At 37.5% G+C, this 22,944-nt stretch overlaps 1 protein-coding gene across 1 annotated transcript; it reads right to left on the bottom strand.

The window, feature by feature from the left end:
• Window positions 1-2,523: 2,523 nt before the first annotated feature.
• Window positions 2,524-22,421, bottom strand: LOC106906110 (carnitine O-palmitoyltransferase 1, liver isoform). Its single transcript, XM_014971223.2, has 19 exons — window positions 22,268-22,421; window positions 17,265-17,429; window positions 15,943-16,082; window positions 14,898-15,066; window positions 14,056-14,157; window positions 12,679-12,816; window positions 12,416-12,493; window positions 11,640-11,747; window positions 10,520-10,607; window positions 9,171-9,366; window positions 8,901-9,089; window positions 7,210-7,315; window positions 7,020-7,136; window positions 6,189-6,353; window positions 5,401-5,529; window positions 5,170-5,325; window positions 4,979-5,092; window positions 4,353-4,445; window positions 2,524-4,113 (listed from the first exon to the last, which is right to left on the bottom strand). Exons 2-19 carry the CDS (start codon window positions 17,403-17,405, stop codon window positions 3,991-3,993), a joined length of 2,352 nt encoding a protein of 783 aa, XP_014826709.2. The 5' UTR covers window positions 17,406-17,429; window positions 22,268-22,421; the 3' UTR covers window positions 2,524-3,990.
• Window positions 22,422-22,944: the final 523 nt, after the last annotated feature.

Genomic DNA, 22,944 nt, shown 5'->3' with positions numbered 1-22,944 from the left:
AAGTAAACTAAATATAAAAAAAAAATATGTGTAAACTTTTTAATTTTGAGAAAGTTAAAACATTATTGTTAAATTCTTTCTTGTTATTTTGGCAATTAGCAAACAGAAGTAACTTAGGTAATCCTACCAGACCTGAAAATAGGAAGTTTAGTCTGACTAAATGTAAAAACATAAATAAAAAGGCCGTCTGTATTTAACTGGATGTAAACAGTCGAGGCTGGAGGGACGAGAGGACAGAGAAGTGTTGTTACCCTGCAGGGAAAGACTCGGACACCAGCTGTCCTTTTAATTTGATTTGGAAGAAAGAATTTGGGATGGAGACATTAAGCATTTTGGCTGGTTGCTATTTATACCTAAATACTCTGATGTCACCCCATCTATTCTCTGCCTCAATTAGCTGAAACTTTAACAAACTGCAGCTTAGACTATAAACTGTTACCTCATCAGAGCTGATCAAACTAAAAGAAATGAACTAATCAAAACAGACATTTGTCCCCTGAGGCCGTCTGTCTTAATAAATCAACAGACTTTCAGTTCCTTTTGTTGTCAGATTTTAAAGTTAATTTCTCAGATTGTGGATCTGAACAGCGACGGGTCGAGAGCCAGTGGAGGATTTGGAGAGGAATTCATGACATTGTTACTAAACTGTCTGAAGGAGGACGGACGGACGGATGGACGGATGGACAGGGAGTCCAAGGGCACCAAAAATAAACCTGCAAGTCTGACGATCGTCATGCTTAATTCAGATCCATCAACACAGCTAACCCTTTCACAATAAGAGATTAATCAGTTAATAAAATGTTTCCATTCTGATGACTGAATGTTTTGAATGACAACTTTGTTTTCAGACACGTTTATTTTTATTTTTGTTTTCTTTACTAATTTTGGTTGTGTTTTATTTTGGATATTTTCCCAAATGTTCTTTACAAAATTAAAGTTTATTAGACTTTGAGAGCGTGAATCACTGTAGGCATGTTATTTGAAGATGATCTCACAACAATATTAACATTTATCACAGTAATTACTGGGACAGTTGATCATCCTGGTGACATGGAGCTTCATGCATCAAAAATATGTTTTATTTTCCTCACTCACCTTTTTTATTTTATGCACTTAAATATGAACTTGTTTTAAGTAAATAATTCCTTAATATTGATTAAAAAAATTCTAGTTTCACTGACAGATTATTTCACTTACATCCAGTATGTTTTTAAATCAATATTAAGAAATCATTCATTTAAAATAAGCTCATATTTTGCTGAAAGATCACTTGTAAGTTAGTTTTGTTTTATTTCAAGTGTTCTAATTTATTTTCACGACAAAATACTTGGTAAAAATTTTGTGTTTCAAATGTGCTGTCAATTGTTTAAGTCAATAATCCTTAACACTGTTGAAAAAAGTACTAGCTATAAATGAATAATCAGAACTTTTTTATCAATATTAGGGAATTATTGACAAGCTCAAGTTTATTACTGAAAAGTTACTTATTACTTAGTTTTGTCTTATTTAAAATTTAGTAAAATATTTGAACTAAAAACTAAACCAAAAATGTTCAGATTTTGCGGTGCGTTTCTAACGGTTAAAAAATGCATGAATACAGATTTTCTCTGGTTGGTTTGCTATTCTAGAACGATTTCATCTTGAAAATAAAGGGTTGTAAAATAAACCATCGTATCTGGAGAAAGTCAGGAGGTGGTTAGAGGACATACCTGGACGGAAACGGATGGCGGCGACGAGATGAGCAAATAACTGCTGAAGACGCGGCTTTATAAAGGGAAATCCTCTGGGAATGTCGTGGATAATCTAATTATTCCAACTCACTTCTGGGTCTCGCCTCCCAATAATCAGCCACATGAAAACATCCAATCGTTTGTCCTCGCAAAACTATTTGTAACTGTGAGTAAATCCGACATTTAATTTGGAAAAGGCTGGCTGGGATGTGGATCACTGGTGGCTTTTGGAGGCATGAGATGCAGGATGATGAGGGGAGGGTTGATGGCTGACCTCACTGCTGTAATAAGAGACGAAGACAGCTGGCCGGCGCTCGGACCGGTCCGTCTGACCGGCGCTCAGTCCCTCCAGACCGGAGCTGGAGATCCACTCAGGTCTGGAGGGACTGGAGGAGAAAATACCAAAAAAAAAACAAAAAAAACAGCAACTTTTACAACCCGAGAGCCATTTTTACCATCTGAATAAAACTACACTGCAAAAACATAACGCCAAGTATTAAGTCTAGTTTCTAGTGCAAAGATCTTCCTGAATAATACAATAACTTACCACAAACTTCTTTTCATTCATAGGATCTTGTTTTAAGGCGATAATTCTTTAATATAATAAAAAAAACAGATTTTTCCCCCGATTATCACAAGACAAATTTCTCATAAGTTAAAACTTTTAATTTATAAATCAATATTCAACATTTATCGACTTAAACAATCTCCTATAAAAGTTACTTTCAAGTTAGTACACTGGAAACAAACTCAGATATTTGCAGTAGACTTGGAACAAAAATACTTGGTCTGGTTTTGTGTTTTTGCAACTTTACTTTTAAAACAAAACTTTAACACAATTACAGGAAGTTTGTTTAGATTTCTTAAATTGACCAACACAAATACAGTTTTGTTTTAAAATTGAATACACATCTTTCAATGGAGCATTTATTTTATATATATAAATACAATTAAGAAAAAGCAGATAGTTTGCATCCTAGAGACAAAAAATGAACTTCATATAATGAGTAATTAGTATATGTAATTTTTATTTTGGAAACGCTATGCACATGTTGCATTATTAAACCTGTGAAAATTGAATCAATTTTTATTTTAAAACTGGTGATTTTACAGAATTTAAACAAAGTGAAACTAAAACAATACAACCTGGGTAGAATATATCAACTTTTTTTATTTTAAGTGCAAATGTAATTTTTTTCAGTTTTGTCAGCCTTTATATCCCAGTTAATAATTAATAAATAATTGATTAATCATGATTAATCGTTTCGGCTTTAAGCTGAAGTTCAGTGACCAGCAGAAAGAGACATCGTCGAGTATCAGCATGATGCTTCCTCTACCGTGTTTCTGCACATCCTGAATCCAAACAGAAAGAAGTTCAAAGCTTTTCGGTTTTTCTTAAGAATGTTTTAATGTTCCCTTATAATGTTGCATTAAAAAGCATTACAATAGCATAATAAAACAATAAGACAAAGTGGTTTGTGTAAGGGTGAAAAACAAACAAAGAAGGTCATCAAGTAACAGAAACCTGGAAATATCTTCAACATCTGATGGACATCTGGAGAGCAGCACTGCTGGCTGATGTCACATCGGACCCAGAAATATATAGTTTGCATTGTTATGGCACTAATTTAACACATGTAAAAAAAAAAAAAAAATAAAATAAAACAGCAGTGAAAATGAAACAGAACTGTCAGAAACATGGATAACCCACCTGGCACTCGAGATCATTTACTGATTTTATATATGTTTATAGAAAAATCTGATTTACACAAACGGGGAGGAAGTCACAGACTTCTGAGCTTTTCAAAACAAAGGCTCCCACTTCGACATGGTAGAAAATGGCGTTTTCCCTTTCACCTTAAAACCAAAACTTCCCACTCAAACCGGAGAAAGTCCGCGGCTTTACTTCACACAACGGAAAGTCTAACGGATTATTCCCTGCAGTGGAGCGACTTCGGGATCTTCTGTCCCAGCGCCGGACGGGTTTGGATGATAAACTGGCTCTTTATTTTAAATTATAATGACCAAACATCAAGATAAATATTATAGCTTCATTTTGTTAAACTAGTTGTGCACATTTTCTTTCTCCACACACACACAAAGTTACAGCCGCGTTGATAAAAACATAATTTTCATCGTTCTACGCCATTCAAAGAAACTATTTAAACAAGAAAAACGAGAATCCTCCACCTGACGTTCCAGGTCCCACTGTGAAGAACAACTCAATGTTTCCACACGGCTTTCCCAGCATCCTTTGCGTCTACTTGTCCTTCTTGACCTCGGCTTTGCTCCGCTCCTTGTTGGGCTCCTTGTAGACGGGGTCCAGCAGGTGGAGCAGATCGTGCAGGGCTGCCCTGATCTTACCGCCGAAGACATGAGCGTCCTGCAGGGGCAATCAAACATTTCCATTAGAGAGAAGAGAAAAAAAAACTAAACGGAAAATAAATCCTCTATTTGTAAAAAAACAAGCTGAAAATTTCCTTGTAAGTTAGTAGACTCGAATTAAGACAAAACTAAGACACTTGCAATAAAAACTAAACTAAAAATACTTACTAAGATTTTGTGTATTTCCAGTGCACTGACTAAATTAAATGAATGAAATAAATTTAAAAATAAACTCACAGTGTCAGAACACGAGTGTTTACATGAGATGTGGAAATTAATCATGTTTTCTGCCAAAAACATGTAAGAAACTCCATAACCATCATCGGCCACCTGAAAGAGACGGACCGCATTTACACTCAGGATGATGAAAAAACAATATCAACGAGGCAGCGAGTGATAAACGTTTAATAACGACAAAATAACGCTTGATAAAACACTGTTTGTTTGTAGAATTTAAAAAAATGTAAGAAATTTCTGAGTTTCAAAAGGAAAAGAAAAAATTCACAAATTTTGAGATTTAATATGCAAAAAAAACAATAAAAAGCCACAAATTTAGAGTCTGAAACTAAAACATGTTCTAGAGAAAATTTCTGGATTTCAAAAGTAAAAAAAATTAAATCTTGAGATTATTCTCACAAATTTTCAGAAATAAAATCTGAGATTTATGAGTTTGAAAAGTAAAAAATGTCTCCCAAAAAACTAAAATTTTGAGATTAATTTCAGAAATAAGAAAAAATCAAAAAAATAAAACCTTTCTGACTTTTAAAACTCAGAAATTCACGTTTTTTCCTATATAACTTCTGAGATGAATCTCTATTTTGTATTGTATTCTGTGTCTCTAAGGCACTGAGGACCATACTGACGGGTCCAAAGCCGCCTCCACAGGAGATGTACTCTGGGTAGTTGACCAAGTCGAACAGCTCCGCCTGCTGGACGGGAGTCTGACTCGTCGACAGCCTCCACGGCACAGACAGAACCTGAAACACACCCGTTTTCAGTCGACCTGGCCTCAGGTGCCGCCTTCTGGAGGAAATGATTCAGACTGAACACAGACCTCTTTCAAGAAGGGAGAGTCCACTCCGAGGTATTTGGAAACCACGTAGAGGCAGAACAGGTGCCGGTCGATCCCGGCGCCGGTCATCGCCATTCGGTACAACTGTTGGTGTTTTTCTGACGCGGCGCGGAACAAACGCCGGCACACGTCTGCTGGCTGACCACACGTGTTACAACAACAGAGACTGATTGTTTGCAAAGAAAACTACCAGCTGCAGCATGACGTCCTCACCTCTCCGCCTTCTAGCGCTCGAACGAAGGCGCTGCTCTCACTGGAGCAGGAGCGAACCGTCTCCGTCCTGCCCTCCCGGAACAGGCGGGTCATGGACGCTTCGTACGTCAAGCAGAACGTCCCTCGATCCTGGACCGGGAAACAAACCACAGCCAACCTTTACTTAATCAGAACCTGTCTGACAACATGAAGTGAGCAAAAAACCATCAGGAAAGATGAACGTGAAAAACAAAATCACTGACATTTATCAGTCTGGAACAGGTCACAAAGCTCCTTCTGCAGATTTCTTTGCTCTCATTTAAATCCATCAAGTTTATTTGTAAAGCACATTTCAGCAACAAGGCAGTTCAAGGTGCTTTACATCATAAAACATTACATTTTACCACATTCTGTCGTTAGACATCAACATGTTGGCTAGTTCACAGCCGGGGTTTCAGTCTAGATTTAAAGGCACTCAGTGTTTCAGCCGTTTTACAGTTTTCTGGACGTCTGTTCCAGATGTGTGGTGCATAGAAGCTGAATGCTGCTTCTCCAGTTTGGTTCTGGACCAGAACCAGAAGACCTGAGAGCTCAGGAAGGTGGATACAACAGCAGCAGATCCTTAATGTATTTTGTTGCCAAGCCGTTCAGTCGTTTATAAACTAACAACAGTATTTTAAAGTTTATTCTCTGAGCTGCAGGGAGAACTGGGGCGATGTGCTCCATCTTCCTGGTTTTAGTCAGAACGCATTTAACAGCAAAACGGCTCAATAGCATCCCTACGTGTGTGTGTGTGTGTGTGGACTCACCCTGAAGTAAGCCAGCTGAAGAGCCATCTGTACAAAAGCATCAGGACTGACGCGACACTTCTTGATCTTTCCTTTGCCGAATTCTCGGAAGGAGAAAACATGGAAGTCGACGTCGTCAGCCAGAGCCTGGGCGACCGCCAGAGAGCGGGAGATCTGCTCCTGGCACTGAGGCAGGAGACGGAGACGGTTAACTAAAAACAGCTCTGTTAAACTTTAATCTGATCTTAGCTGAGATCTATAATCTACGGCAAATTTTTAATTTCACTTAATTACGAGAATCAAAGTCGTATTTTTACTCCAACATGAAAAATAATAAAAAATTAAAATGAGAAATGTTGGTCAAAGGTTTACAGGAATTACTTTAACTTATCTGCATCAAATTATTATAACAGATAACTAATGAGCTTTTTTCTCATTAAAACAAATTTTCTCATCATTTAAAGATTTTTTATGGTAAAATTGTGCCTTTTTTCTGCTAATATTCTGAATTCTGCAATTCACAAGATTTCTAAAATCAACTTTTAGAAAAAACTTTCTTCAATTTCTTTTTCAGAAAAGAAATCTGGAAATAATAAAAAAAAAACTATTAAAATCATATCTGGTAAAAAAAACAAAGAGATTTTATTTTTAAGCCTAATCGTTCCACCTAATAAAAATCATATCTAAATCAGTTTTTATAATTGCAATATTGCCAACATTGATAATGATATAGGTTTTTTCTTTTTCACTTTTAAATCAATTTCCCAGGCTTGTCTCTTAATAAAACCCTCCTGGCTCCACGTTTCACAGCATCGTCTATAACACCAGTAAGAAACGGACAGAACATCGAACCTCTGAGGGAATTTCCCAGCTGAGTTTCTGCGGTGGAGGCAGCGACGAGTCGACCTCTCCCTTGCAGTGTCCCTCTTCGTTGTAGCCGAGCTGGAAGCTGTCGGCAGCGAGAACGTACTGCAAACACACAGCGTTTACTGCGAGCCGATTGGCTGGAGTCAGACAGCATCACACGGCGAATCGTCCTCACCTCCCACACATGGGCGACCACCGGCGCGTCCGCCCACGAGTGCTCCGCGTTGATCCCACTCTTCCCATTCTTGTAGTAAACGACTGTAAAGGATTTATCGAACCACCTGGAGGAGACCGACATGAATACCTGAGGAAGTTTAACTACAACTACTGGGTTTACTTTAAGCTTTTACTTTAAGGGGTGTCCAAACTTTTTGTTACACAGATCAAAAATGTCTGAAAAAATACAGGCCTGGGAAAAATTAAGAGGTCACTTAAAATTGTAAGTTTCTCTGATTTTACTTTGTGTAGGTTTATGTTGGAGTTAAATGAACGTTGTTCTTTTATTCTATGATCTGCTGGCAACACATTTGAAACTCAAAGCAAAAATGTAGTATTTATCTGCAGAAAATAAGAAATTGACAAAATAAGAAAAAAGATGCAGAGCTTTCGGACCTCAAATAATGCAGAGAAAACGAGTTCATGTTCATTTAGAAACAACACTAATGTTTAACTCAGAAATCAGTATTTGGTGGAAACACCAGGAGGTTTTCAATGGGGTTCAGTGCAGAGGGCTCTTAGTTTTTCCAGAGCTGTATACAATTTCTCTACCATAAAGAAATCATAATATGACCTTCTTTATCTTCTTAACACGATAAGCAAATAATTATTCAAATGAAGTAGTTACACTTTATGTAAAATGGGATAAGTAAATCATTATATACCCAAGGATACTGACACGACAGCATCATGAACATGAAGCTGTCTTCATAATGTCTGACTGTCTTCATAATGTCTGACTGTCTTCATAATGTCTGACTGTCTTCATAATGTCTGACTGTCTTCTTAATGTCTGAGTGTCTTCATAAATGTCTGACTGTCTTCATAATGTCTGACAGTCTTCATAAATGTCTGACTGTCTTCATAAATGTCTGACAGTCTTCATAATGTCTGACAGTCTTCATAAATGTCTGACTGTCTTCATAATGTCTGACTGTCTTCATAATGTCTGACTGTCTTCATAATGTCTGACTGTCTTCATAAATGTCTGACTGTCTTCATAAATGTCTGACTGTCTTCATAAATGTCTGACTGTCTTCATAATATCTGACTGTCTTCATAATGTCTGACTGTCTTCTTAATGTCTGACTGTCTTCATAAATGTCTGACTGTCTTCATAAATGTCTGACTGTCTTCATAAATGTCTGACTGTCTTCTTAATGTCTGACTGTCTTCATAAAATGTCTGTTTTCATAATGTCTGACTGTCTTCATAAATGTCTGTCTTCATAATGTCTGACTGTCTTCATAATGTCTGACTGTCTTCATAATGTCTGACTGTCTTCATAATGTCTGACTGTCTTCATAATGTCTGACTGTCTTCATAAATGTCTGACTGTCTTCATAAATGTCTGACTGTCTTCATAATGTCTGACTGCTCTGATGACGCATCTTTCAGAAAATTGTTACATTTTTAATGCAAAGTGTAAAATATTCTGGTGCAACCAAAGTCTGCTTCTGAGGAGTAAAGGTCACTGAATGGATGTCTTCCTATTTATTAACAGATTAATGCGTTTACTTGCTTCAAACGCTTTCCATTACAGGAAGATTTTCATATGTTTGTAGTAATTTTGCCCTATTTAAAGACAGAAAGGGTTCATTTGCATTTGTGACAAGTTTGTGTCATTTTGTGCTTCAGGCTGTCTTTTACCTGTCGTAACAGTTTCCGTGCAACAAGGACTTGGCGTAGCGGTCCAGGCCTTCTGGCGAATTGTCGGCCATCATGCCTCGCTCGTCATCGTCCAGCGCCACGAAGAAGGCTGCCCTCTCGATGCAGTCGAGAGAGCGTTTATTGACGCCGCTGCTGAAATACTCCCGCCTGGCTTTCGCCCAGGCGATTCTGGTTGGCATTCAAAGGAAAAAGTGAGATTCCACAAACGGTGTGGTCAGATTTAGAAACTCTTTGGCTTCTTGAACTCACCTTTCCCCGGCCGTAAGAGCTCCGAGTTTGGCCTCTCCTTTGGCCGGCGGCACCGGGTCGTCGAGGATCCGCTGAATCTGGAACTCGATCTCCCGGGGCGACAGGATCCTGCCGGCCTGGTAGACCCGGAGGCGGAAGTATCGACCTCTGTGGTAAACCGCGATGTAGTCGCTGTCCTCCCAGTGCTGAACAGAATCTATGAGGAAGCAAAGAAGACGGACGCTGCAGCAGAGTTGGTGCATGTTTGTTTGTTTGGGATTTTGAAATGTCTAAACTATTCTGGGATTTGATTTCCCTGATTATGCAACATAACAACTGAGACTGTGTAATAAAAATAAAATCTTATATACTTACTTTTATGTTGTAAACATTAAATTAACACTCAATGTGGATTTAGAGTAAAAACTATAAGGTAAATAATTTCAAATGTAGTTTTTAGTTTAAAATTAATAAACATAAGTATGTTTTTATTATTATTTATCAAATCATAATCACAGTTATAAAGGAAAAATCTTATGGAGTCATCACTTCGTTCCTAAAGCTTACCATCGTAGTTAGAGGAAAAACTGTATAAACAGCCTTGAAATAAAATGTATTTCTATCTGCAGAAGCATAATCCTGAGCTTTCAAACCTTTCTTAGGGATTTGTTGTCACCTTCCTGAAATAACGGCCTCAGTAATTTTTTATTAAAGTGATTTTTAAAGAAGAAATACACAAAAACAAAAAGAAAAATTATCACTTTTTTTGCCAAAAGATGTAGACCAAAGAAAAAATAACTTTTGCCAAAAAAAAAGAAAAAGAAATGGACTTTTATTTTAGGAAGGTGACAACATGAACTGTTTAGTATATTAGCATATTAGCACGATGGACAAAAAGGGGTGAGAATGGCAGAGATGGTAAAAACCAACCTGCATTTAAAGGAGAGAGCAGCTTATGTGAAAATATAAAAACTACCTGTTAGCGCTCCGGGGATTCGACAAGTGTCAAACATCCGCTCAAACTGATAGGAGCAGCAAGGAACTGCAGACCTCAACAACCACTGAGCAGAACGGAGAGAGGCGGCCAGAGCAAACCAAGATGGCAGGGGAGGAATGAGAGGAAAGAGCGTTGGGATGGAAAGAAAGGAAGAAATGGAGTGATGGAGTGAAGAGAAGAGAATAAGACATCAGTTAAAGACAGAGCACCTTTCAGAAGCAGACAGGTGAGAAGTGACGAAGGAGACACGGCTTGAAGCACCGAACACCATCCTCAGCAGAGCCTGAAACCCTCCAGCGTTTCTCTGATTGATTTACTCAGAACAAAAACTCGGTACTTCTGGGTCCCGACGTGTGTGTTTTAATCCGTTTACCCGTCTCCTCCCCGGGAATTCGTGTGGTGTTGTAAATCCTCTCACACTGAGCTGAGCACAGAGGAATGACGGTGCCGGGGACGCGACTCTGGGAAACGGAGGAGGACACGAAGGCGTGGAAACGACAGAGCGATGCAGGTTTCACATTTAAACAATGAGAGAAAGAGAAAGGAAAAGATGAAAGAAAAGATTCAAAGAGAAAGTAGAGAGATGAACATGGGATGAGATTGTGAGGGAAATGTCTCAAACATGAAGTCTGTAATAAATCAAGATCCAGATCTGCTATAAATGATGGAAAACAACCAAGAGCTGAATGATGGGCAGACGTTAAAGCAGGGGTGTCCAAAGTGTGGCCCGGGGGCCATTTGCAGCCCTCTGAACAACTCAGAGTGGCCTGCTGTGGCCACAGCTCATGAATAGCCTAAAAACTGATTTGCTGGATCAGGCAGTTGATGCACATCCACATTTTAAATCAGTTTTGGTGAAATTTTCACTGATGCCAGGCTGTTAAAAAACAAACAAACAATATGTTTAAAGTCTTAAAATGAAAAATGTAATGTGCAACACAAAGTATTCATCCAGTTTATCAGTAATCGGGACCAAAAACATCCAGTGGCTTTTACTAAAATGCAGGCTTGGGGACGCCCGTTTAATAACAGAGTGATCTATAAACTGTTGTCGTCGCTAAAAAGACAAAAAAACCCAGAAAAAGATAAAACATTTAGGGTACAGTTTGCTGTTTTGGTTTGATTCTTTGATTGTTTTTAATCTGGCAAACCTGTAAGACCCTTTAGATCTACAGAGAACAACAGAAAGCGTCCTGCTTTGCTTACTGCATTAAAATATTACGTTTAGTTTGTTTATTTACCAAGTAAAAATAAAAAATACAATAGTTTTTTACAATGTATAATTTAAAATACTAAAAGTTTTGTGGCCACTGCTGCAGTTGCAACTTGACATATTTGGCCTCTGTGCCAAAATGTTTGGACACCCCAGCAGTAAAGTATGAGGACTTTATACACGTAATACACTTTAGCAGCAGAAAACATCCCAAAAGATCTGCTGCCACAGCAAAAACAAACCAACAGATAACACATGAGTGAAGGAGGTCTAAACCTACAGGTTTAATCTCCTCTTTGTTGAGTTTCCTGCGGTACAGGAAGAAGGCGTGGATGGTGTTCCCGGCTCTGGCTGCCTGGATGGGAGTAGGAGTCACATACTGGAAGTCCTGAGGAGCGAAGGACAAACCAGTGGCTTAACAAGCTCATTAGATTAATTAGTTAATTACATAGATCTTAGCATGTTAATTTAAATGCATTTTTTAGTAACCGTTCACAGGTAAAACAAAATGTCACCATAAAACTGTCAGAAAAATCATTCAAAAGTCTTGAGTCGGAACCTTTGTATTCGTCCGTTTCCTGTAGACCTCTAAATCTGACGCACAAGAGACGTCCTCAAACAGCGATAAGACAAAAAAATAAAAATAAAAACTTCCCTCGGCTCACTGGGGCTTCAAAAAAAAATTTATATGAATTTGATTGGATTTTTGAAATGCTAATTTGATCTTTCATTACATGTCTGAAAGGCATGTAATAAATTAAAAAAAGAAATAAATATACATATATAAACTGCAAAGACTCAAAATTAATGTCTCTGTAAATTATATAAGGCCCAACACTGACCCCTGCAGGATCCTCAGGTTCTAGTCCAGCATCATATTGTTAAGAATATTACAATTATCTCTGTCAAATCTGCTTTTAGATCAATAAAGATTCTAATCTCTTGCTTTCAGTGGTCGATCATCAATGAAGTCGATTCACAGAAGCATTTTCTTCATAAAAACTGTAGTTTCTATAAAAGACATATCCATTTTTAAATATAAGTAAATGTAAATACCATTCCATAGTAGTTGCTGTTGACCATGATGGGGCTCCGTCCTCGTAGATAGACGTATTCCTCCCACCAGTCACTAACCTGAAATGTGCAAAAACATTCATTCAGAGAGCTACACAGCAGACATCACAAATGTATTATTTATTTAGGCAAGATAAATTATTCAAACCACAGAAATCCTGCAAATCTATTCATTATTAATAGAATTTCTTTTTTCCTTTGACTTGAACATCTAAGTAGCCACGCTTTGATGGAGCGTCACTCACGTAGTTTGAGGCCCAGAGCGCTTTGAGTTTGAGGTACCACTGCAGGCGTTTACCCAGGCTGCTCTCGAACTCAGCAGCCAGCTTGTTTGTGCGCTCGTATTCCGCATCGTCCACCAGGGGGCGCACTGATTCAAGATACTGCAGAGGAGAAGAAACTGTATTATTTGATCTGGTACACAGGAATAAAAGCTTCTTAAGTCACTTTACTGACAGATCTGCCTTTTTATCAGCTTATGAGTTTCTGTCAAATACATTTAAATTAGAATACTAATGTTATTCTGGAAGTCATAACTGGTACATAAACAAACAGTTTCATATTTCTAGATTTTTTTAACACATTAAAAATTGAAAAGTTACACAAACACCGTCAGTGAACGGAGAATGAAGCCGGCATTCAAGCAACATATTTCATGAGTTACAGTCATAAAAACTCAGAAATTTGAACAGGTTTGCTTGGTTTTGTTTTATTCTTTCAAAGCTGTTAGCAAACATGTCAAGTAAAACTCCTGGATTTGGAAATCTGGGAAATCAGCTGGAAAATTCCTGCAGGATGTGAAAAGACAACTGCTGTTTCAGCTAGCAGAGTTAAGTTTGGTAAACATCCAGCACTGGTGAAAACTTCTGAAAATGCCACCATCATATGTTGTTGATCCCTTTCACAGCAGAAAGCTGCAGGTAATTACAGCCACTGAGCAATTCAGTTGCTGGATGTAGGAGAGATCAGAGCATTTTGTAAAAAACAGCAGAATGGCTGAGAGCAGCAATTTGGAAAAACAGACCAAAAAAATAAAACATATTTAATCTGCACTCAGGCCTGCTGCGTCATTAGCAAGATACACTTAACAGCAAAGCCAATTTAAAGCACATGATTATTTTTGTGAGCAAAGCCTGATAAACTGCATTACAGGCTGTGCACAACGCAGCGTAAGAATATTATTACACCAAGTTATTAAAATGATGCAGAGCAAAGACAATGTGCAAGTTTATGAAGCTGCAGAGCACAAAGTTTAAAACTTTTCTGGAAAAAAAATCTGTAATAGCAGAATTAGTAGAAAGCAAGTTAGCATTAGCCTTTCTAAAATGAAGGATAATTTTGGCAAGAAACTATTAGTCTTATATTTTCAACACGATCCATAACATTATAAACATAAATACAGTCGACAATAAGTGGGAAAAGGTGGAGCTTAATATACATACAGTTAATAAATATCATTTTACACAAGAGAACCAAAAGAGTGTTTTGGAGAGGAAAATTAAACTTAAGATAAAGATTGGAGCAGAAACTCGAATTTGGCTGTAAATGGGGCAGAAAATGTGTTTTATTTGTCTTTCTTTTGTAATCAGAGACATCATTTCCTCTGCATCATAATGTCTCACCCTCTTGACTGTGTCCTTCACGGCAGGCACAGGCAGGTTTGGCAGCGATCCCTGGTAGCTGTAGAGCAGCGGCTTCCTGCCAGAGAAGATCCGCACCAGAGCCTGGAACGAGACAAACAAACCCAAACTGGAGCAAATGGGCCCAACTACAGGGTTTAACTTGGCCCATTTATATAACTAGGAAAAAAAGGAGTAATTTTCTATCATATTTCTATAGAAAACTCAGATTTTGAGATTAATCTAAGATGTTTTTTATTTTAGAAAAAAACCAGGAGGTTTCAGTTTGAAAAGTCAATGATTTGTTGAAATAGTCTAGAAAAAACAAGGACATTTCTGATTTTGAAAAGTCACAAATGTACAAGAAATAAACTCCAAAATTTTGAGAATTTTCTCAGAAATTTTCCAGTAAAAACAAGGAAATTGCTGTTAGAAAAGTAAAACAATTGCAAGAGAATACAGAAATGTCCTTGTTTTTTGAGACTATTTCTGAGATTAATCTCAAAATTTCTGAGTTGGAAAAGTCAAAAAATGCACAAGAAAAATCAAAATTTTTAGATTAATCTCCGAAGTTTTCTACAAAAAAAACAAAAAAAATCAGATTTTTTTCCCTACAAATTTTCTATTTTTCAAAGTAGGAAATTTCCTTGCTTTTTCCTATAAAATTCTTTTAATTTTTATTGATTTAATAACAAGAACAGATTGATGAGTGGAAAATGCATAGACACCTAGACTACTGTCAGACCCTCAAAATAATAAACATTTTAAATGAATAGACACTGTAAGTGATCAGAAAGTGTCCGAGCAGGTGAACTGGTTGGTTAGCAGGAGGAAGCAGAACTGACCACCCAGATTTTGGTGGTGGTGGACATCTTGCCGTGCTGCTCGAACATCCAGCGGTGGTAGGAGAGCAGCTGCTTGAGGCAGAGCCGCATGGTGAAGATGAGCAGCAGCCACAGCATCGTGCTGAAGACCACCGCTGACACCACCGCCTGGCACTGCGTACTCATCTGGCTGCCAACCACAGTGAAACACAGTGAGCAAGCTTTCAAAACAAAATCCTGATGAGCAACATCCAGATCTATAAGAGGGTTTTATGCAAATGTAGGAATTTAAATGTGGACGGAGCATTTGTTCATCTACGTTTTCAACATGCAGCCACTTTGTGTTTCTCCTGCCTGCATGTTTATGGAGAATCTGTATGGTAAATATGAGAAATCCTTATATTTACTGTACTGTAGTGTTTATTACACTTTACTGCTTTTAAATGGAGGTTTTTGTTTGAAACAAACTGAAAGACGGAAAAAAGAAGCCGAGTGAATCTAAACCCAGAGGTGTCCAAACTTTTTAACATGTCAAGTTGGAAAAACTCCAGGGTTCACAATTTTAATAGCAAAAACTTTATTTTTAACTGCTAATTTAGCAATGAACTAAATGCACAACATTTTAAATAAATAAGCAAAATAGTTGGACTTCTGTAGATGGGATGTGTAAATTATAGGTTTAAATAAAAAAACGGTCCTGCAGGTTAAACAAAACAAGATATACTAAATTTTTCTGGATTTTTTTTGTTTTAAGAGCGAGAACAGTTGCTAACAGTTTCTTTATTTTCACAAGTTTATTAACAGGTGTGAACTGGACTTTAGTTAAATCCTCTGAATGTTTTTGATGAACACCTTGTTACATTTTCCATTTTAATATTTTTGGCATCAGTGAAAACTTCACCGCTACATCGTTTTGAAATCTGTATCAACTGTGACCAAAGGCTGTAAATAACCCCAGGCTGCACTTTGGACAACCCTGATCTAAACCGTTCTTTGAGTCAGGAAATAATCCATGTGCTTCTTTTTCTATGTAATATTGATGAATGTCAAATGGACTGTCGGTTACCTGACAGGCAGGTGCTCCTGTATCTTGGCTATGAGTCCCATGGACGGGTCGGAGCGCGTGTACATGGTGGCCAGGATGGCGATCACCACAAACAGCCAAGAAGAAGGACTGGCAGGATACACACCTGAGATCACTCTGTTCTGTTAAGGTGAAAGGAAAAACATTAAATTGTTTTTCTGCTCTGGATCTGAAAGCTACATTAAATATTACTTTTAGATCAATGAAGTAGTGAAGTGCTGAATGTTTTTTTAGCTCTACATCAACCATACATCCAAACAGATTGGACTTTTTCCTTCAAATGAGCAGATTAGTTAGAATGTACAGACCTGTGATAATCAATATTTAAACAGTATTAATGATTTCAGGAGAAAACAGTTACAGTATTGGTAGCTGGACGTTCTATAATTATAAATGTTGAATGTGAAAATTTTTCAGTGTTTCCTGGAGGTTTTTTAATAGTTCTCTCCTTAAACTCAAAACAGGAAAAGGTAGAAGACAACAGAAAACTATCAGGACTAAAAAACGGACATTTCCTCTAAACAGGGCTGGTGTGAATCGGTGCTGAAGTGTCTTTAAAATATCAGTATAATTCTCTACCTCAGGGGTGTCCAAACCTTTTGGCTAAAAATGTCAAGTTGCAACAACTGCAAGGAGCCACAAAACCTTTTGTATTTTTTATCGTAAATTGCAAAAACTATTTTATTTTTACTTAGTAAATAAACAAACTAAACAATATTTTCATGCAATAAGCAAAGCAGTCAGATTTATGTTGTTCTTTAAAGGGTCTTGCAGGTTAAAAACAATTTACCTACATTTTCATTTTTTTTTCTGGATTTTTTTGTTTTTTTAGAAACAAGTCATCTATGGCTCACTCTTTTTCCCCCCAAATATTTTATTATAATTTTCTGTTATACGTGCATACAAAAAAAAACAAAACAAAAAAAACACGGTGCATGTTACATTTTTTATTCCAAGATTTTAAATGTCTATTGCTATTTTTTGAAAAGCCTGCATCAGTGAAAATTTCACCAACACTGATATAAAATGTGGCTCTGCATCAACCAGCAAACCCATTTTTAGGCTATTCTTAAGCTGTGATCAAGTCAATGAGCCACTCAAAATTGCTGAGAGGACCACAAATGGCCCCCGGGCCACACTTTGGACACCCCTGCTCTTCCAACTGCTTTGTGATCTTACCTCTGTCTTAAATGAGATCAGAACTGACTGAAGTTCAATAGGACCTGCTTATTTCAAACCGTTTTGTCACATACCCCAAAAAGCAGCAATAAAATAAAACCTTTAGCAGTTCACCACTCCTCTACCTTGACTCTGATGATGCGCTTCTTCCATGAGCGAACCCCGGAGAGGTAGATCTCAGAGAGCGCCTGGTGGGACAGCCGCAGGTCGATGCCGTCTGGAGTGACGGTGAACTGGAAGGCCACAGCCTGGTGGGCCTCCGCCATGGTAACAGCGGCCGGACCGAGGACCTGATGGAGAGATCCGCAACACCACAGCAAACATTAGAGAAAAAAAAGCATCTCAGACGAGACAAATGCCAAAACTAGTGGCCTCAGGTGCAAACAGCAGCCATGAAAAAATGCTTGACATTCTTCAAAGATCGTTAACTTCTGACATGAGTCTATTCTGTAAACAATCCTTTCTAAATATCTGATAGTAAAACCATGACAGATGATCAGAGGCTCATGAATCTGTTCAGATTTGATGTTTCTGTCCAGATGAAAGAGAAAAAGATTCTTTGAGATTAAAAAAAAACTTAATTTCAAAAGGGGAAGAAAGCTAAATTATAGCAAGATTTAGTTTGAGATCATCAAAGTTTGATCTGAATTTCTGCTTACACTCAAATGAACAGATAAGACGACTAATCAGCCGAATTCCTTGAAATGACTCATGAAATGAATACCAGGACACCAAGCACAAGTTACAAGAACAGGGGAAGGAAAATAATGTAAATATTTTACATTCCTTAGGTTTTGTTAATGATTAATTCTTATCAACAGTCAGTCATTGACTCATTGATAATGTCCTCAAGGTGCATTTTTAGGTTTCTTTTAAATGGTAGAAACAAAATAGGAAGTGCTGCTGTTAATTTATCAATTTGAACAAGAAACAAACCTTTGATAACAAGGATCAGTTGAAATTGATGTAACTGACTCAGAATAATTGAATTGAACTGACTTTTAATTATTGTGAAGTTTGCTGAGACGATGTGTTGTGAACCGTTTCTCTATAAATGGAATGAATTGAAATGAAGAGACTGGGTTTTATTTACGATCCTAGTATCTATAATCAAACATCAGATCCATGCTGACATCCAGGTGACTTAAAAAGCCAATGGTTGGACAGGATTTTATTTAGGGGCATCAGAGTTGTGAATGGACGCCTGGTCTTATCATAACTGGATACTTAACACGTCCCAGAAATTTTGTGATAAACAATAATATTGTAATTTTGAGATAATTTTCAACTACTGTAATAATAGCATGTTAATGCTTTATTAACTTCAATTTATAAAGAATATTTAACACTGGAACTGGAAAATATCCAAAATAAATAAACAAACCAACCAAAAGAACAATAATTAAAATGGATTATGAAGTCTCTGTAACCAAAAGTAATTATTTAGCCTTGATAGGGAAAACAGGGAAAAGTGGCAGGTAGTGCACAATAAGTACTTTGTACTGATGTCAAATTTTTGCAGCATTTTTAAAAATGTCGACTTTTTAAACGACTGTTGTCCACATGGAAATGATCAATCTCAGTTTAATTTGTCATGCGATTAATTGATTTATTGGTTATTGTGACAGGCACACCTCATTTATTGGATTTATATATGCAACACATTGTGAAAACATCTATATTTTTATTCTCACTTCTCAATAATACCCTTATTTGCATTGGTCTACAACATTAACATCTTAATCAAATAGACTGACAGTGTTTGCTGTAAACTTACAAAATGTGAGAATATTTCTGCAAGATTATACACAGAAGGAATGCACAATATAAACGGTATACAGAAGATAAAAATTTGGCCTCTGAGAGATCTGTAGTCTACCGGCTAACCGCGATAATACCGACACAACCAGCTGGCATCAAAACAGAGGGAGCAGGAAGCAGTGCGACTGTGAGCGCAGGGGAAGAGCTCATTAGAAACTCAGTTGCAAAAAAACATAAATTATCTGGACATAGTTGGTGTTTCCGCGGTCTAATGCTCAAGAGGAATGCGGCAGATGTCACGGTCAGACAGCATGCAAGAAAAGTTACAAAAATTACATACTAATAACATCCACAAGGCCACGCCACCCTTCCTAATAACATATCGTGACATGAATTTTATGCCACATCGCACATCCCTAATACGCAGCAGCTGGCGTTAAACTGAATCCTGGGTCTGTATCCTGTTTAGGGACATTTAGATGACACAACAAACTCTAAATGTCTGTCATGCCTAAGCACAAAGCTGAACAGAAAACCTCATATTTAAGCTGGGAACTACTGACTGGATGCTGATGTGATCAGGAGCGTTATGTTCAGGGCTATTCCTGCTTCTCTTCACAAAAAGAAATTGATTTTTTTATCCCTTTATAAATAGGTTATGGATAATGGCCTGAGGTTGAGGCACCATTAACAACATGAAGAAAAACAGATGCTCATGTGTTTCCCACTAACATGTTTCATGTTGTGGTAACATGGCCGACTTCAAACAGCAGATTTCAGAACTGGTTACCTCGTCTAGCTTCCCCTCAGCGCTCACAGAGACGCCACAGCGGCTGCGTTAGCAGACAGAAACACGGAGATGCTGATGCAGTCAGAGAGACGCCGCTGCTTTGATGAAGCTGCAGATGCGGCTTCATTTATACGGCGAGGAGGAAACAAGAAGTCAAACAAATATTTGACAGTGAATAATTTAAGATAAGGAAGAAAGAGACTGAACGTGGTTTTATTGGATTTTCAAACTCAAAAATTGAGAAAGGATGCATGAATGGAGTAAAGCTTTTAAATTCAGAAACTGACAAATATATACATATAAAAAAAAACAGGCTCCAGGTTGGTATGCCATTAAACAATCTCAGGGTAGAAGTGGGTAAGAGTTTATGCATAGGGCAGCTGGTTAAAATATTAATACATTGGGACCCATTTTGTCATAATAAAGCCTGAAACTCTGATGTACATTTGTGGATTTTATGTGAGACAAAGTAGTGAATAATGTTGTTGTAGAAGGAAAACAATACATGATTTCATGTTTTGTTTTTCTTTTAATTAAAAATCTAAAAGAAACGTGGCATGCATCTGTTTCCAGCCAACCTGTGTCCTGACATAATCTGTTCAATTTAGTTTGAAATGTATTAATTTTCTTGGCAGGGACACTGCACATTAATCAGCATTTCTGCAAATGCACCAGAATTAGTCAAAATAATATTTTTCATCTGTTGTCCTTGAACAATGAGTAATCTGTCTTGTTGAAAACAGAGGTTATACAAAACAAGGTTAAAATGACAACTACACACATTTTGTCAACAAATACAGTAACAAAATGAAAGGGAAGGTGACTTTATAGAACCTTTAGGGACTTATTTAAATATGCAAGTAAAATCAAACACATAAATAAAACACAACAAAGACATGTGCCTGAAACGCAAAAAATGTGCAAAACACATACAATTTTCATTCTGCCTCACAAATAAGCCCCACTATGTGTTGGTCTGTCATGTGAAATCCCAAGAAAGCAAATTAAAGTTTGTGGTTTCATTGCGGCAAAATGTAAAACGGCACCAAGGGTTTGGATACATCCATAAGGAGCGGCAGGTTCCGGATAAAAGGTGTGAATAATACAAGATAAAAAAAATTGGACAACTGAAAAGTTACAAGAACCCAACCTCAGATGGGAGGCACCCTTAGCAGGACTGAGGGCAGGGCTTGTATAAACTGGGACAAAGGTAAATGCCTCCGAGGCATTTAGATCACTAAGGTGTCTGCATGGAAAAATACACAAGAGATGCGTTCCAGGTCAAACAAACAGTAAAAATCTAAAAATCAGTAGCAGAGTAGCACTAAGCTTAAAAAAATAATAATTTTAGAATAAACAAAAAATGTCAGGCTGAATTAAGCTAAATGATGAAACTTTTCTTTGTCAAATACATGCTAAAATTGAAGACTTGAATTTCATGTAGAGATGCGGAAAACAATTGAAATTGTAATTGTAATTTTCCTTTGGTTGGCTCAAATACTAAAAAAAATCTACATTCTTTGTTAAATGCAGCAAATAAAATTTTTTTCACTATTTAGGTTAGAAATGTACCGGTTAACAGAACATGTTTTTTTGATAGGTAAAACTGATGTGACGCATCAAAATGGAGACAGCCTCGCAGTCCTTTAATTTTCTGTTGGGTTTAAACTACTACAGCTACCAAACAACCTCTAATCCACGTTTTTCTCTTGTGTGTAAACCTAACCTGTCAAAGTCAGAACAAGCAGGTCAGACTTCAAAGTAAACCGGAAAGCAGTATCTGTCAGGAAAAGCCAGATTGGTGTGAGTCTGGTTTTATGGCCTCCGGGTGGATTCAACAAAACCTCTTAACTAAACTTTCTTGTCAGAGATGAATGACAAGAAGACGGAAAAAACAACAAACAACCACAAACATCTACTGACCTGTGTGTTAATTACAAATATTTATGGCATGACTCTTCCCATTACTGTCAGTAAGCAAACACACTTCCTTATATTATTGCTAACAACATATGGGCTACTTAAAACATTACAGTAACATTCAGAGCCCTCACAATTTGATTAATCCCTTTAGGTGTTCCCCATTCGTGAAGGAATAATTACATGAGTGTAAGCTCTTTCAATGGCAATCAAATCATATAAGTCAAGTGTAATGTGCTCTGACCTCTCAGGAGCAAGTGTCGCTCGGATCAGTGAATTTTCAACTGACAGCAGCTAATGTTTCAACTCTATTGGTGAAGATGGGTCAGGTATTGCTTTAACAGGTAATTCAGGCTAACCAACAATGAAACCAACCGCATTCTTTAAGTCATCCCAAAGTAAAGTGGATTTTAATGTAGAAGAGCAGCAGAAACGCTTTGTCTGGCTACTGAGGTAATAAATTCATACTGGTCTTTTATACGTTTACAAATGTAAGGCGGTTAAACCGAGCTGTCGCTAAAAGTGACAGCCGAATCAACGCTAGCTGATGCTAGTGTTGCCTAGCCGGAGCGCCCAGCCCCAAAACGGCTACTGATAAGGTTTGCTAATGGTCTGCCAAAGATGCGGCCTCTCTCCCGCGACGCGTCTTTCACTCACCTGTTTTTATTAAAGGAGGCGAAATGTCCAGGATTCAGTGAAGCAGGAACAGACTAACTTCTGACGTCGACCCCGGTAGAGTCCCGTCGCTTTCAGCCTTCCTCCTCCGCGACTGCGCTCCACAACAGATGCTCGCCCGGATGAGTGGATGCTGCCTTCAAAGAGTGTCGGAAATTTGGTAATTACGATTTGAAGGTCGGTCCTGAACCGATGCGCACGATTTCAGTTTTGGATAAAAGTTTGAATATATCACAATACTACATTTTGGATATAATAATATAAAAAACACTGACTTAATTTGTCTGTTTTTATCACATAAATGGTATTAATTTCATACCCTAATAGATTTACTGATTTCGTAATACACAAATCTATCTCAAGAAAAAAAAGTGTATATTGTTTAAAAGTTCTCCAACAACATTTTTGGTAAACTTTCAACCTTTTTATAGCCATTCTCTGTGGAAAAAAACGCAACTTCAAGCACCATAGATAAATTACCATGATGAAATTGAAAGCACCACCATAACAAAACAATAGCATGTATTATCATATAGATATTCATTTTAGTTTTGACTGGAATGATGCTGGCAGGCTGTACTGGAGATGTAAGTTGAGTCTGTCTCCCTGGTTATACTTTCATGCAAAGTATGGCGGTGATGCAGCAGTTCTGCAGGAAA

Source organism: Poecilia mexicana, unplaced genomic scaffold (genome assembly GCF_051168715.1).
Source record: "Poecilia mexicana isolate PSO_F unplaced genomic scaffold, ASM5116871v1 scaffold_19, whole genome shotgun sequence".
Lineage (NCBI taxonomy): Eukaryota > Metazoa > Chordata > Actinopteri > Cyprinodontiformes > Poeciliidae > Poecilia > Poecilia mexicana.
Note: the sequence above shows the minus strand (reverse complement) of the source record. Positions and strands in the feature narration are given on the sequence as shown.

What these genes read in the sequence shown, in the direction of transcription:
- LOC106906110 (XM_014971223.2), bottom strand. Translation starts at nt 17,405, where the DNA reads ATGGCGGAGGCCCACCAGGCTGTGGCCTTCCAGTTCACCGTCACTCCA. An exon ending in CGCTCTGGGCCTCAAACTAC is followed by an intron (nt 12,494 to 12,678) that starts GTGAGTGACGCT and finishes TGCACATTTCAG; the next exon opens with GTTAGTGACTGGTGGGAGGA. An exon ending in ACTCTCCCTTCTTGAAAGAG is followed by an intron (nt 5,093 to 5,169) that starts GTCTGTGTTCAG and finishes GGTGTGTTTCAG; the next exon opens with GTTCTGTCTGTGCCGTGGAG.